Source organism: Pelophylax lessonae (genome assembly GCF_965119305.1).
Source record: "Pelophylax lessonae genome assembly, chromosome: 1".
Lineage (NCBI taxonomy): Eukaryota > Metazoa > Chordata > Amphibia > Anura > Ranidae > Pelophylax > Pelophylax lessonae.
The window spans coordinates 34,808,542-34,821,534 of record NC_138768.1 but is presented as its reverse complement, the minus strand read 5'-3'; the positions used below and the strand labels follow the sequence as shown (position 1 = coordinate 34,821,534).

Genomic DNA, 12,993 nt, shown 5'->3' with positions numbered 1-12,993 from the left:
ACAGATCCTCCTATTTTGAGTGTGATTTTATGTGCAAAAAGCCAGGAGGCTTGGTTTGGGAGCTAACAATCTAATTGTATACATGTTAAAAAGATTGTAATCAGTGGCATTCTGGGAATCTTACGGTGATAAATATAAGCTACCTACCAGTCAGAAGCCACGGACATGTAGACTGCCTTCCTAATCAGATCTCCAGCTATTAGCAGGCCTCCCGAATGGCCATGCGGTCCGCCAGGGCCGGTACCGCCAACCACGCCAAATCCCCATGCAGAGAGAGTGTTGTGTGCTCTGCAGCACACCGCTATTCAGTACAGGCCGCCGCCATTTTTTTTTGCTGGATCGCACGAGCCGCCATTTTGGCGTAGCCTCGTGTCTCCAGCATGGGGGCGGCCATGTTTGAGGTGATCCAAACACCTCGTGGAGCTAGGGGAGGCGCCGGAAGGCGTGCAGAGGGGCGGAGCCGCCTCCTTTCTTCCTGGGCAGCCAGCCAAAAGACTTCCTGTTTGTCAAGACAGCGCTGTAACCTGTTGCAGTTAAACTCTGAGCATCAAGTGGTGAGCCTGGGGGTCTATCTCTCTCTCTCTCGATCGATAGGGATCCCTAGCAGGTAACACTAAGGGGCTTTTTGTGGCGCTGGGGGTCTGAAAAAAAAAAAAAAGTTTTTTATTTTTGAATTATATTATCCAGGAAGTAACTGGAATTATCATGGACCCTGCCACACATATTCCCCTACCTGTTTCCCTCGAGGGGGCCACGGGACCCGCCGGTGCACAGAGTGTAGAGTCATTTACAGCAATTTTGGAGTCTATGGTGGCTCGGGTGGAGGCGGCCTGTCAGGGACGGGGGTCAAGGAAGCGACCCCTGCCTACCCCTATACTATCTGACACCTCTGACTCAGATTCAGAGATGGTCACTGCAGTTGCAGGTTCCTCTGCAAGGGCTGTTGTCTCAGGTAAAGCCCCCTCAGACAGTGAGGAGGACGTTTCTTCTCCCGCTATAATTCAGGAAGAAGCATTGGTGGACGCACTAGTTGTGGCAGTGCAGGAAACCTTAAAACTTGAGGCTTTACCGGCAGAGGCAACTGAAACAGAGATTCCTTTTGGTACTAATAAGCCCATCAAAACGGTGAAGGTTTTTCCTTGTACCCAAGTGTTTCGGTAATCAGATTAAAGGAGAATGGGAGCATTCTAAAAGTACCTTTACTATTTCCAAGCGTATTGCTAGACGCTATCCGTTTGAGGAATCCATCATTAAGAAATGGACGGTACCACCAGTGGTGGATCCACCTATTTCCAGGCTGAATAAAGCCACGGTTATCCCAGTGGAGGACACTTCGTCCTTTAAGGATCCGGTGGATCGAAAGATGGAAGCAGAGTCCCGCACCATCTTCTCTCTGATAGGGTCAGCATTTAGACCAGTAATTGTTATTGGTCTAGTTTCCCAGACACTTACGGAATGGGCGAAAATGGTACGCCAAGACCTTAGGGGAAGAGATATTCCCCAGGAGACATCTGATTTGATGGAACAGATTATACAAGGGCTACAGTTTATCTGTGACGCAGCCTTGGACACTACTCCCTTATTAGGGCATGCATCTATGTCATCGGTCATCCTCAGACGTGTGCTGTGGTTAAAATGCTGGTCAGCTGACCTAGGTTCCAAAAAGACCTTGACAAATCTCCCTTTTCAGGGGAATCGTCTATTTGGGGCCAACCTAGATGAAATCATCAAGGATGCCACTGGGGGCAAGAGCACTTTTTTGCCACAGGCTGCTAAAGCTAAGGGACCTCGCAACAAGCGAGGACCTTTCTTTACCGCCCATAAAGGGCGCCCGGCTGGTACAAGCGGGAAAGGCAAGACTCCTCCAGGAGGATTCAAGAAGGGCTGGTCGGACAAGCTGAGGACCAACCCAGCCAAACCCGAAGCAAAGGAGTACACAGCCTGAAGGTGCGCCCCCACCCGGTTTCAGGGTGGGGGGACGTTTTCACCGGTATTCAGGACATTAGATCGAGCATCAACCACTACTACCGGTGCGATTCTTCCCTTCCAACATTTAAGTACTACAGGAAGCGGTAGTTACCGTTCCCTGAATAGATCTTTTCCTTTACCTTTTCCTAAGATTAGTCCCTATACCTCACAGGAATCGGATCTGGTTGACCAGATAGGCCAAGTAGCCTCTAGTCGGGTGACTTCGGTCTCTGAGGTTCAACCAGAAAAGATCACCCTTCCTGATAACAATCAGGTATCTGATAAATGTGTGGGAACAGAAAACGACCAGACTTTCTCGGATGGTCGGGGCCAGATACCTCTAGGGACGCCTGGTTCAGATTCTATCAGCGCCAGTGGTCCTAGAAATTCTAGGCTGGCCTCCTCAAGCCTGCCTGGCCGACTTGGACATGCTAGTCGCAGACGTTCCGTGGGAACTTCGTCTCAGGGAGTGTCTGTGGTCTCAAGGACCAATTTACCATCATGCTTTACAGTCGCTGGTTTTAATGGCCTGGCCATTGAGACCCAAGTACTGAAGGACAGAGGTTTGTCAGCTTCAGTCATTCCTACTCTTATTAAATCAAGGAAAGCGACTTCCAGCAAGGTCTATTATCACACATGGAAGACTTATATTGCGTGGTGCGAATCTTTAGGATTTCCTCCACGTACCTATTCGGTGACTCGAATATTGGCCTTTTTGCAACAAGGGGTTGAGCAGAAGCTAGCCTTGAGCACCATCAAGGGTCAAGTTTCAGCATTAGCAATCTTCTTTCAGAAGCCTTTAGCTACCAAGTCCTTGGTGCGGAATTTCATCCAGGGGGTGCGGCACCAGGCTCCACCAGTCCGCGCACCCTTACCGCCCTGGGATCTTAATTTGGTTTTGTCGGTTCTACAGAAACCTCCCTTTGAAAACATCAGGGAGATTCCCTTGCTTACTTTATCCCAGAAGGTGGCCTTCTTGGTGGCTATTACTTCTGCTCGCAGGGTGTCAGAACTGGCTGCATTATCATGCCAGTCCCCATACCTAGTGATTCATAGGGATAAGGTAGTACTTCATCCTAAGCCATCTTTTCTTCCTAAGGTGGTTTCAGATTTTCATCTGAATGAAGATATTGTACTACCTTCCTTGTGTCCTCAGCCCAAGCATCATCGGGAACATGCGTTGCATTCCTTAGATGTGGTTCGGGCAATCAGGGTATACCTGAAAGCTACGGAATCATTCCGTAAGACGGATTCACTTTTTGTGATCACGGATGGCCCCAGAAAGGGTTTGCCTGCATCTGCCGCGACCATTGCCAAATGGATTAGACAAACGGTGGTACAGGCTTATTCTATTAAGGGTCAGAGTCCTCCGTTCCCTGTTAGGGCGCACTCCACTCGAGCGCTCAGTACTTCCTGGGCCTTTCGCCATCAGGCGTCAGTGGTCCAGGTATGTAAGGCGGCCACCTGGTCGTCGGTACATACCTTTACAAAATTCTATAAAATTGATGTGATGGCATCGGCGGATGCCTCATTTGGCCGCAAGGTTTTGCAGGCCGCAATTTGAGGAGACCGGTGGTCTACCTCGAGGGTTTTTTCTGTTTGGAAAAAAAAAAAAAAAAAGATATTTTTTCTCTTTTTTGTTGAGTCTCATCATTAAGGATGAGCATTGTAAACTTCTAGTTGGCACCGGTTGGGCCTTCTAGATTGGGATTTGATTTTCATTTTCCCACCCCTCATTTGTGATACTGCTCTGGGACGTCCCGAAGGTGCTGTATCACCGAGGACTACGTCTGTCAATGAGCGCTAGAGAAAAATGGATTTTTGTAAAATCTTACCGTAAAATCCTTTTCTCTTAGCTCATTGACAGACTTAGTCCCCGCCCCTCTGTTTTTTGAGTTGGGTTGGGTTAAAATCTCTAAAGACTGCTTTTTCACGTAACTGATTTGCTGAGGCAGAGAGAGAGAGGATATACCCTCTGGGACTGCCCCTAGGGTGTGGCCAGAGCTTTTTAATTTCCTGTCTAGTCCTGCTCCTGTGGAGGCAACATAACCCGAAGGTGCTGTATCACCGAGGACTACGTCTGTCAATGAGCTAAGAGAAAAGGATTTTACGGTAAGATTTTACAAAAATCCATTTTTACCTTCAACCAGCCCCCTTTCTTTCCTGAATTCACACATCGGTAGCGATCGCTTCTATTCAGGCATTATTGAAGTATAGTAAACAGTGTTTACTATACTTCAACTTGTGTATGAATAGGAGTCTCTAAACAGGCTTCTATTCATGAATCTACAGTGCAGAGAAAGTCCCTTTCTCTGTCTCAAGAGACATATGTGCCTGTTTTTTTTTTTTTTTTTTTTTCATTTTAAAGCCCGTAGCGTGTGAAACACACTCAAAAGACTCCACCCGGTGCATAAAAAAGTGCACACACACAAAGTGAGAACACAAAAAAGCACAGGGTGTGCGAAAACGTATGGTCTTCCCTCCGAAGAGGTAGGACCCAAAACCTCGATCCCCCGGGGCGCAAGGCTCCTGACAGGGATTTAAGGTACTTGTGGTCAGTCGGCCGAAACCAAACTGACCCCGTTCTTCAGGGGGACTGCCGAAACAGCCCCCACCAAGTACTAAGTGGAGCTCCCACGAAGGGAGACCCCATGAGAGAGGGCGAACTAAGCCAAAAGGCCATATCCACCCCCTCCCAAGACTCAAGGCAGGGCCCGAGGACCCACACCCTCCAGTCGTGCAAATAAAAGAAAACAAAGGTGATAGTGCAGGTGACAAACTCCAAAGAAAAGGACAGACAAACAAAGAAGTGGGGAAAGTTTAATGGTGCCATGTGAGGAACCAAGGCAGGCCTTCCAGCCGGAATAAAAAATTCCTCTGGTGCAAGCCAAAAGGCCTGTCCCAAGAGGCAGGTGCGAAAAAAGGTGTGCATAGTGCAGTGACCAAGGTGCCGAAAAAACTCACAGCGAGCTGCCCCTCACCAGTGAGAAATTAAGGCACCCCTGGGCTGCCACCCCAGGGGCACATACACTACGGGCTTTTTCTATCTCAGCCCCCGGCCAGACCGAGTGTAGCCTATCCCAACCAGCAGACATCAGAACCTGGACAGCTTAGAGAGAGCTTGCCTACCACTGGGGACAGGCCTTTTGCAAGGCCAGATCAAAACCCAGGAGAGAAAGCCCTCCCCTCGCCATCCTGTTCCTCAGCCCATTACATCCAGGAACAGTTCCACCGGCCCCCTGAACCGGATTTCCTGCCCCCTTCAAACTGGCTAGGACAGTTCAACCCATTCGAATCAGAAGGCGGCGGGCCCCACATGCTTTCTCAGATGACCTACTCCCCATACCTCAGTACTCAGAGCGCTCCGGGTTTCGGTCATACTGGTACTAGCTAAGGCCCATACCAACTGATAAGAACAGATACTACACTTGATCTTAGCCAAAAGGCCGAGAAGCGAAGACATATGTGCCTGTTAGAACAGTAACGTCCCTGTCACACAGGGGGGACCGATTGGATCCGCCTGTCAGTGTTTTAGGCAGACACGATTGGACACACCATTATCCCTATGGAGCTGCAGATATAAAGTTTACAGATTTATGTCCATTTACACCCACCTACATCCAATCTGATCCACTAAAATCAAATGCATTTTTATACATTCCCCTTCTGTATAGCTGATAAAATCGCACTGAGGTGTAATTGGACAGGCGGTCTTTTGCAAACTCTGAAAGCTGTAAGTGAAAAATGTTTAGAGAAATTTGGCTATTTATATTTTTGTGTACTTTTTAATTTTTACCATCTCGCAAAAAGGCGCAATTTAAAATGACCAAGTATTTGTTGTTTACTCAATACAGGCTAAGCTTTTACCATATATTCAGCAAGAATTTTGTAAAATTTGCTGTTTTCTATCTGCGAACAATGATTTTAGTGTATTTTTAGCGAAAATATTGTTTTGATAAACATTTGCGCAAATATCATGGGGCCCTAAAAATCAGTAGCTCCTTTTTTATTCTACAGGTCATGTGCTTTCAGAAAGTCTATGATTTTGGGGGGAGGGTCTTTTACAAACTCTGAAAGCTGTAAGGGAAAAATAAAAAGCGATGGAAAAATTGCAAAAAAATGGTCAGAGTTTAAAAGTGGAGCGCAGGGCCTGGCAGCAAAAGGGTTAACCGCTTGCCAACCGCCACACGACTATTTACTGCGGCGGTCAGCCCCTCACAGGCAAAGGGACGTAGGACTACGTCGCTAGCCTGTGAGACTCTAGGGAGCGAGCGCACGCCCCTGAAGGCACGCTCCCGCTCGGTCACGGACCCCCCCTCCCCCCCACGCGTGTGCACTCGCGATCGTCCGTTACAAAGGGAGACAGGCAGGCGGCTAATGTAAACAAAGCCGCCTGTCATTCTCCCCTGTGTAAGAATGGCGATCAAACGGTTCTGCTATGTAGGACCGTTGATCTGTTCTTACACATCAAGCCACATCCAATCAGTTAGAATCACTCCCCTAGGGACACACTTAACCCCTCCCTCTCAAAAAAAAGTTAACCCCTTCACTGCCAGTGTCATTTTTACAGTAACAGTGCATATGTATAGCACTAATTACTGTAGTAATGTCACTGGTAACCCCAAAAGTGTCAAATGTCAGTCAAGGGTCTGATCTGTCCGTCGCAATGTCACAGTCCCACAAAAAAATCGCAGATCGCCACCATTACTCATTAAAAAATTAAAAAAAAAAACAACAAAAATGACAAAAATATTTCCCTTAGTTAGTAAACGCAATAACTTTTGCGCAAACTTTTTTTTTTTTTTTTTCCCTCCCCCAAACATATGTAGCATAAAACAAATTTGCCTAAAATGTTAAATTTTGATTTTTACATTTTTTTTTTTTTGGAATTTCATATAAAAAATGTGAAAAATATTATTTTTGTAAAATTGTCGCTTTTTTTTTTTTTTTTTTTTGTTTATAGCGCATGATCAAAAAATCGCTCAGGTGATCAAATACCACCAAAAGAAAGCTCAGTTTGTGGGGAAAAAAGGATGTTAAATTCGTTTAGGTACAACGTCGCACGACCGCGCAATTGTCCATTAAAGTCACGCAGTGCCGAATCGCAAAATAGGCCCTGGTCAGGAAGGGGGTAAAATCTTCTGGGGCTTAAGTGGTTAAATGGTAGCTTAACAAGGGAATATACCGCTTTGGGCACTACTTTACTCCTGAAGGACCCTTCACACTATGACACTGCCTAATGAAATTCAAAAATGCCTAATTTGCTGATTAGGTGGTACCTGGTTACTTCCCGCCTTGCAAAAGTGTATCTGTAAACCTCCCAATTTGTTATAGGGTATGTTCTCTGCGAGGCACTATGTATCATATGTAGTGGTAATGTCCAAGAAATGGGCAGAGGGGTGGGTTGGGGAATGATATTTTCTCCATGCTCCAGCGGGTTATATGGTTGAAAATAAAGCAATAGCCCCTAATACCTCTACTTAATGAACCAGGTAGACCAGGGATGGCGACCCTTGGCACCCCGGATGTTTTGGAACTACATTTCCCGTCATGCTCAACTACACTGCAGAGTGAATAACCATAATGGGGAAATGTAGTTCCAAAACATCTGGGGTGCCAAGGTTCGCCAGCACTGAGTTTAGACGTTCCTCGTTGCTCACAAAGATTGGTATTCATGTTTTCTTGTTGCTGGAGCTTAGGAGTTTCCTTGGCACAGGCTAAGCTCAAGATTTTGTGGATTTATGCTACAGGAGAAAATTTCTGGTATACTCCACACCATAAAGAAAGACCTGGGACCCTTGGGCCCAATATATGCTAAGCCTAGCTGCACCCCCAATCTACTGTAGACTCAGCTCCAGGTGGAAATCTCTGGGTTTGTTCCTAATTTTTTTTTTCCTCTGGTCTCTTCCCCTTTTCTTTATAATGGGGTAGCACACTGTTAAAAGGAACTTTTGGTTGCCAAGTCAACTTTACATGTATGTACTTCTAAATACCCCTTGTATGCAGCTGCATTCTTGTATATGTGAATGAGGGGTATCTTTGTTATATTGTTTATAACTTTATGTATCTAACCTTCTGTCCATATTGAGGTGCATTACTTTTGTTTCTGCATTGTAACTTTTATACTTTTTGCTCAAAACAAGTTTTTGTTGACCTTGCCGGAAATTCAGAGCTGTGTGCTGTCTGCTGCACCCCTTGCTGTGTCAGCTCCGGTCTTATCGTATGACTACAAGTCAATTAGTGCCTATGCATTGAAGATGAAAACTATGGGATGGATTGAGAAGTTTAGCTAATGAAAATTGGGCAGAGGTAACACCACTTAGACCACAAAAATTCTGTGTATTGTCAGCCCACAACAGGAAATTAGGGTCTAGTCTCTGGGCCCAGGGTCCCTGGGAGCCTCTTGGAGCTGTGCAGGGCCACCATTTTATTGTAGCCTATTTTCTGTATAGGCTGGCGGCCATGTTTGTGTAGCCGCGGTGGCCATTTTGCATAAATCTGGCATTGAAATTAATGGTAACCATTACTGTGGAGCCTTCTGAGCGGCCATTTTTGCTGTGGGAGCCCCTCCTTTATCCCGTGGTGCCTTTAGTTCTACAGTCCCCTGCTTACGCTGTCCCAGAAGGTGGCCTTTTTGGTTGCTATCGCCTCTGTACGCAGGGGGTTGGAATTGGCAGCGTCTTGTCGTTCCCCCCCTTATTTGGTGGTTCACAAGATAAGGTGGTTCTTCGACCTTGTCCGTCGTTCCTTCCAAAGATTGTCTCTGATTTCCATCTGAATGAGGACATTGTGTTGCCTTCCCTGTGTCCCTGGCCAAAACACCCTAAGGAAATTGCATTGCATTCCCTGGATGTGGTTTAGGCTATTTGGGTGTACCTGGCAGCTACGGAGTCTTTTAGGATGTCAGACCCACTATTTGTGCTTACGGATGGGCCTCTTTATTTTCATGACTATGATAATTGTAGAGTCACACTTCAAAGGTAGTCACCTAAAATGGTCTTCCAACAGTCTTGAAGGAGTTCCCAGAGATGCTCAGCACTTGTTGGCCCTTTTGCCTTCACTCTGTGGTCCAGCTCACCCCAAACCATCACGATTAGGTTCAGGTCCGGTGACTGTGGAGGCCAGGTCATCTGGCGCAGCACCCCATCACTCTCCTTCTTGGTCAGATAGCCCTTACACAGCCTGGAGGTGTTTGTGGTCATTGTCCTGTTGAAAAATAAATGATGGTACAACTAAACGCAAACCGGATGGAATAGCATGCCACTGCAAGATGCTGTGGTAGCCATGCTGGTTCAGTATGCCTTCAATTGTGAATAAATCCCCAACAGTGTCACCAGCAAAGCACCCCCACACCATCACACCTCCTCCTCCATGCTTCACGGTGGGAACCAGGCATGTAGAATCCATCCGTTCACCTTTTCTGCGTCGCACAAAGACACGGTGGTTGGAACCAAAGATCTCAAATTTGGACTCATCAGACCAAAGCACAGATTTCCACCGGTCTAATGTCCATTCCTTGTGTTATTTAGCCCAAACAAGTCTCTTCTGCTTGTTGCCTTTCTTTAGCAGTGGTTTCCTAGCAGATATTCTACCATGAAGGCCTGAATCACAGTCTCCTCTTAACAGTTGTTCTAGAGATGTGTCTGCTGCTAGAACTCCGTGTGCCATTGACCTGGTCTCTAATCTAAACTGCTGTTAACCTGCGATTTCTGAGGCTGATGACTCGGATGAACTTATCCTCCACAGCAGAGGTGACTCTTGGTCTTCCTTTCCTGGGGCGGTCCGCATGTGAGCCAGTTTCTTTGTAGCGCTTGATGGTTTTTGTGACTACACTTGGGGACACTTTCAAAGTTTTCCCAATTTTTCGGACTGACTGATCTTCATTTCTTAAAGTAACGATGGCCCCTCGTTTTCCTGTACTTAGCTGCTTTTTTCTTGCCATAATACAAATTCTAACAGTCTATTCAGTAGGACTATCAGCTGTGTATCCACCTGACTTCTGCACAAAACAACTGATGGTCCCAACCCCGTTTATAAGGCAAGAAATCACACTTATTAAACCTGACAGGGCACACCTGTGAAGTGAAAACCATTTCAGGTGACTTCCTCTTGAAGTGTGACTCTACAATTTTCATAATGAAAAGGTGTGTCCAAACTTTTGGTCTGTACTGTATATGTGTGTGTATGTATATGTGATCCAGCATTTCCAATTAGTGGGCGTGAATGTACGCCACTGCTGGTGGTTTCCCACTGTGATTATACACAGCAGGTATCGTGGACTCCTCCATGCCCAGTAACTAAAAAAGAACAGTGGGTGGGATGTAACCTCTTGATTTATGGAGGATTTTTTTTATTTTTTTCTTGGGAGGATACATGTGATCAGCACAGGGCCAATCAGCACAGTCTAGACATGTTCAGACAGAGAATTAATGGTCTTGAAGTCTGATGGGACAATCGTGGGAGAAATGAAACTCCTCCTACAATCTATAAGCACTCACTAATTCAAGTCACGCTATTGCTCTAATTGCTATATACTGCTGATGAGAAAAGGTATTTAGCAGTTTATATTTACTAAAATAATTGCATTTCCATGTTCTGTGTACTGTAAGAAACCAGATATAGTGACTGCAGGGTCTGGGTTTAGTAACACTTTTAAGTTTAATCCCAGCTAACAATTTTTAGGTTTATTAGGCATTTTTTTTTGGGGGGGCGGCAACATCTGTTCTAGTCAATAAGTCAATGATCAGCATTACACAAGCTACTTTCTGAATTGCAAAGAGCTCATGAAACGAATCCAGATGCTTCTTGTGGAGATTTAGGGCTCGTTCAGATCCGCCTGTCAGTTTTTTTTATTTTTTTGGCGGATCTGAGCGGTCCCCCCCATGCATCACTATGGGGCATCGGATGTCAGCGGAGACATGTCCACTGACATCCGATCTGTCAAATCTGGACGGATGGAAACCCTATTTTCCATCCGTCCATCGGATCGGATGACAACGGACCGACAGCCGTTCCCATCCGATTCCCCCATAGAGTTGCATAGGGACCTGACAGCTGTGTCTCCGCACACAGCACGGAGAACAGCTGTCATTCTCGGATCGATCCCCCACGGAGATAAACGGAGTCCACGGACGGAGTGTGTGAAAGGAGCCTTATGGCGCTTTTCCACTGCATGGAACCAAACGGTTTGGCTCCCTTTTATGCTTTTCCACTGCTGGTACCGCATGGTTACGGTGTAGGAACGGTACGGTACGGCGGCGCTTTTCCACTGCATGGAACCGAACGGTACGGCTCTCAAAAACAGTACCACCTTGATTGTGGTTCCAAGAGGTACCATACCCGGTACCATATCCCACAATCCTTTGCATGCAGTCACTACTAGCCACTGATTGGTCAGAGAATCCCACCCACTTAACTTTAGTACTACTTTAGTGGAAAAGCAAACCATACCGTACCGAACCGTTCCAACACCGTACCATGCGGTACCAGCAGTGGAAAAGCAAACGGGGCCAAGCAGGGCCGAGTAGAGCCGAGCCGGTACTTGCAGTGGAAAAGTGCCATTAGAGCCAACTCAGCTGTTACAGCAACAGATTTATTTTTTGGGGGTAAAACGGTTTAAACGGAATGAGTAAAAGCTTCCCCCAGGAATGTTTTGTCCCAACCCATATTATTACCTCTTGGTGATTAACTTTGTAAATGTGGAAATAAAATATAAGGATTGATCTGTGACATAATAAAATAATTCATATACTTACTACTCATTGCAGGTACTAGCCCCATGCTTTTACCAGAATAGAATATCTTTAGCAATAGGGGGCTAAAAATGTTTCCTTTACTAAAGAGTTCCTCTTTTTTTTTTCCTTTTCTCAGACCGCCGCTCATCAGGTAGCAATGTCCAAAGTGCCCAATAACATCACCAATGTGAGGCGGCTCAATGTTCCGGGTTATGAGGAGCTCTTGCAGACGCTGTCCAGCAGCGAGAGGCAGTGTGCGGAGACCATTGTCAGTATGGGCTATTCTTATGAACATGTTATAAGAGCCATGCAGAAACAAGGGCAGAACGTGGAGCAGGTAAGACCAGTCCTTCCTTTCTTACCCTGGGAACAGGTCATGCAGGCAATGCCGTGGGAGAGAGACTTTTCATTGGCCTGCTTGTACATCTCACCGTATGGCAGTCATTTCCAGTTCTTTGCTGAATGATTTATTTATTACAGGTATTAATATAGCGCTGTCAATTTACACAGCACTTTACATATATATTGTACGTTCACATCAGTTCCTGCCTCCGAAGAGCTCACAATCTAAGGCACATTACACATTATACAGTGCCTTGCGAAAGTATTCGGCCCCCTTGAACTTTGCAACCTTTTGCCACATTTCAGGCTTCAAACATAAAGATATAAAACTGTAATTTTTTTGTGAAGAATCAACAAGTGGGACACAATCATGAAGTGGAATACAATTTATTGGATATTTCAAACTTTTTTAACAAATTAAAAACTGAAAAAATTGGGCATGCAAAATTATTCGGCCCCCTTAAGTTAATACTTTGTAGCGCCACCTTTTGCTGTGATTACAGCTGTATGTCGCTTGGGGTATGTCTCTATCAGTTTTGCACATCGAGAGACTGAAATTTTTGCCTATTCTTCCTTGCAAAACAGCTCAAACTCAGTGAGGTTGGATGGAGAGCATTTGTGAACAGCAGTTTTCAGTTCTTTCCACAGATTCTCGATTGGATTCAGGTCTGGACTTTGACTTGGCCATTCTAACACCTGGATATGTTTATTTGTGAACCATTCCATTGTAGATTTTGCTTTGTTTTGGATCATTGTCTTGTTGGAAGACAAATCTCCGTCCCAGTCTCAGGTCTTTTGCAGACTCCATCAGGTTTTCTTCCAGAATGGTCCTGTATTTGGCTCCATCCATCTTCCCATCAATTTTAACCGTCTTCCCTGTCCCTGCTGAAGAAAAGCAGGCCCAAACCATGATGCTGCCACCACCAAGTTTGACAGTGGGGATGGTGTG

At 45.9% G+C, this 12,993-nt stretch overlaps 1 protein-coding gene across 1 annotated transcript in view; it reads left to right on the top strand.

Annotated features, from left to right (window-relative positions):
• The window catches only part of UBAP1 (ubiquitin associated protein 1), a 91,857-nt gene that overhangs the window by 60,033 nt on the left and 18,831 nt on the right, over positions 1-12,993 (top strand). Inside the window, exon 5 of the mRNA XM_082253512.1 lies at positions 11,839-12,039. Coding sequence (XP_082109638.1) covers positions 11,839-12,039 — 201 coding nt within the window. The remainder of the gene's footprint in view (positions 1-11,838; positions 12,040-12,993) is intronic.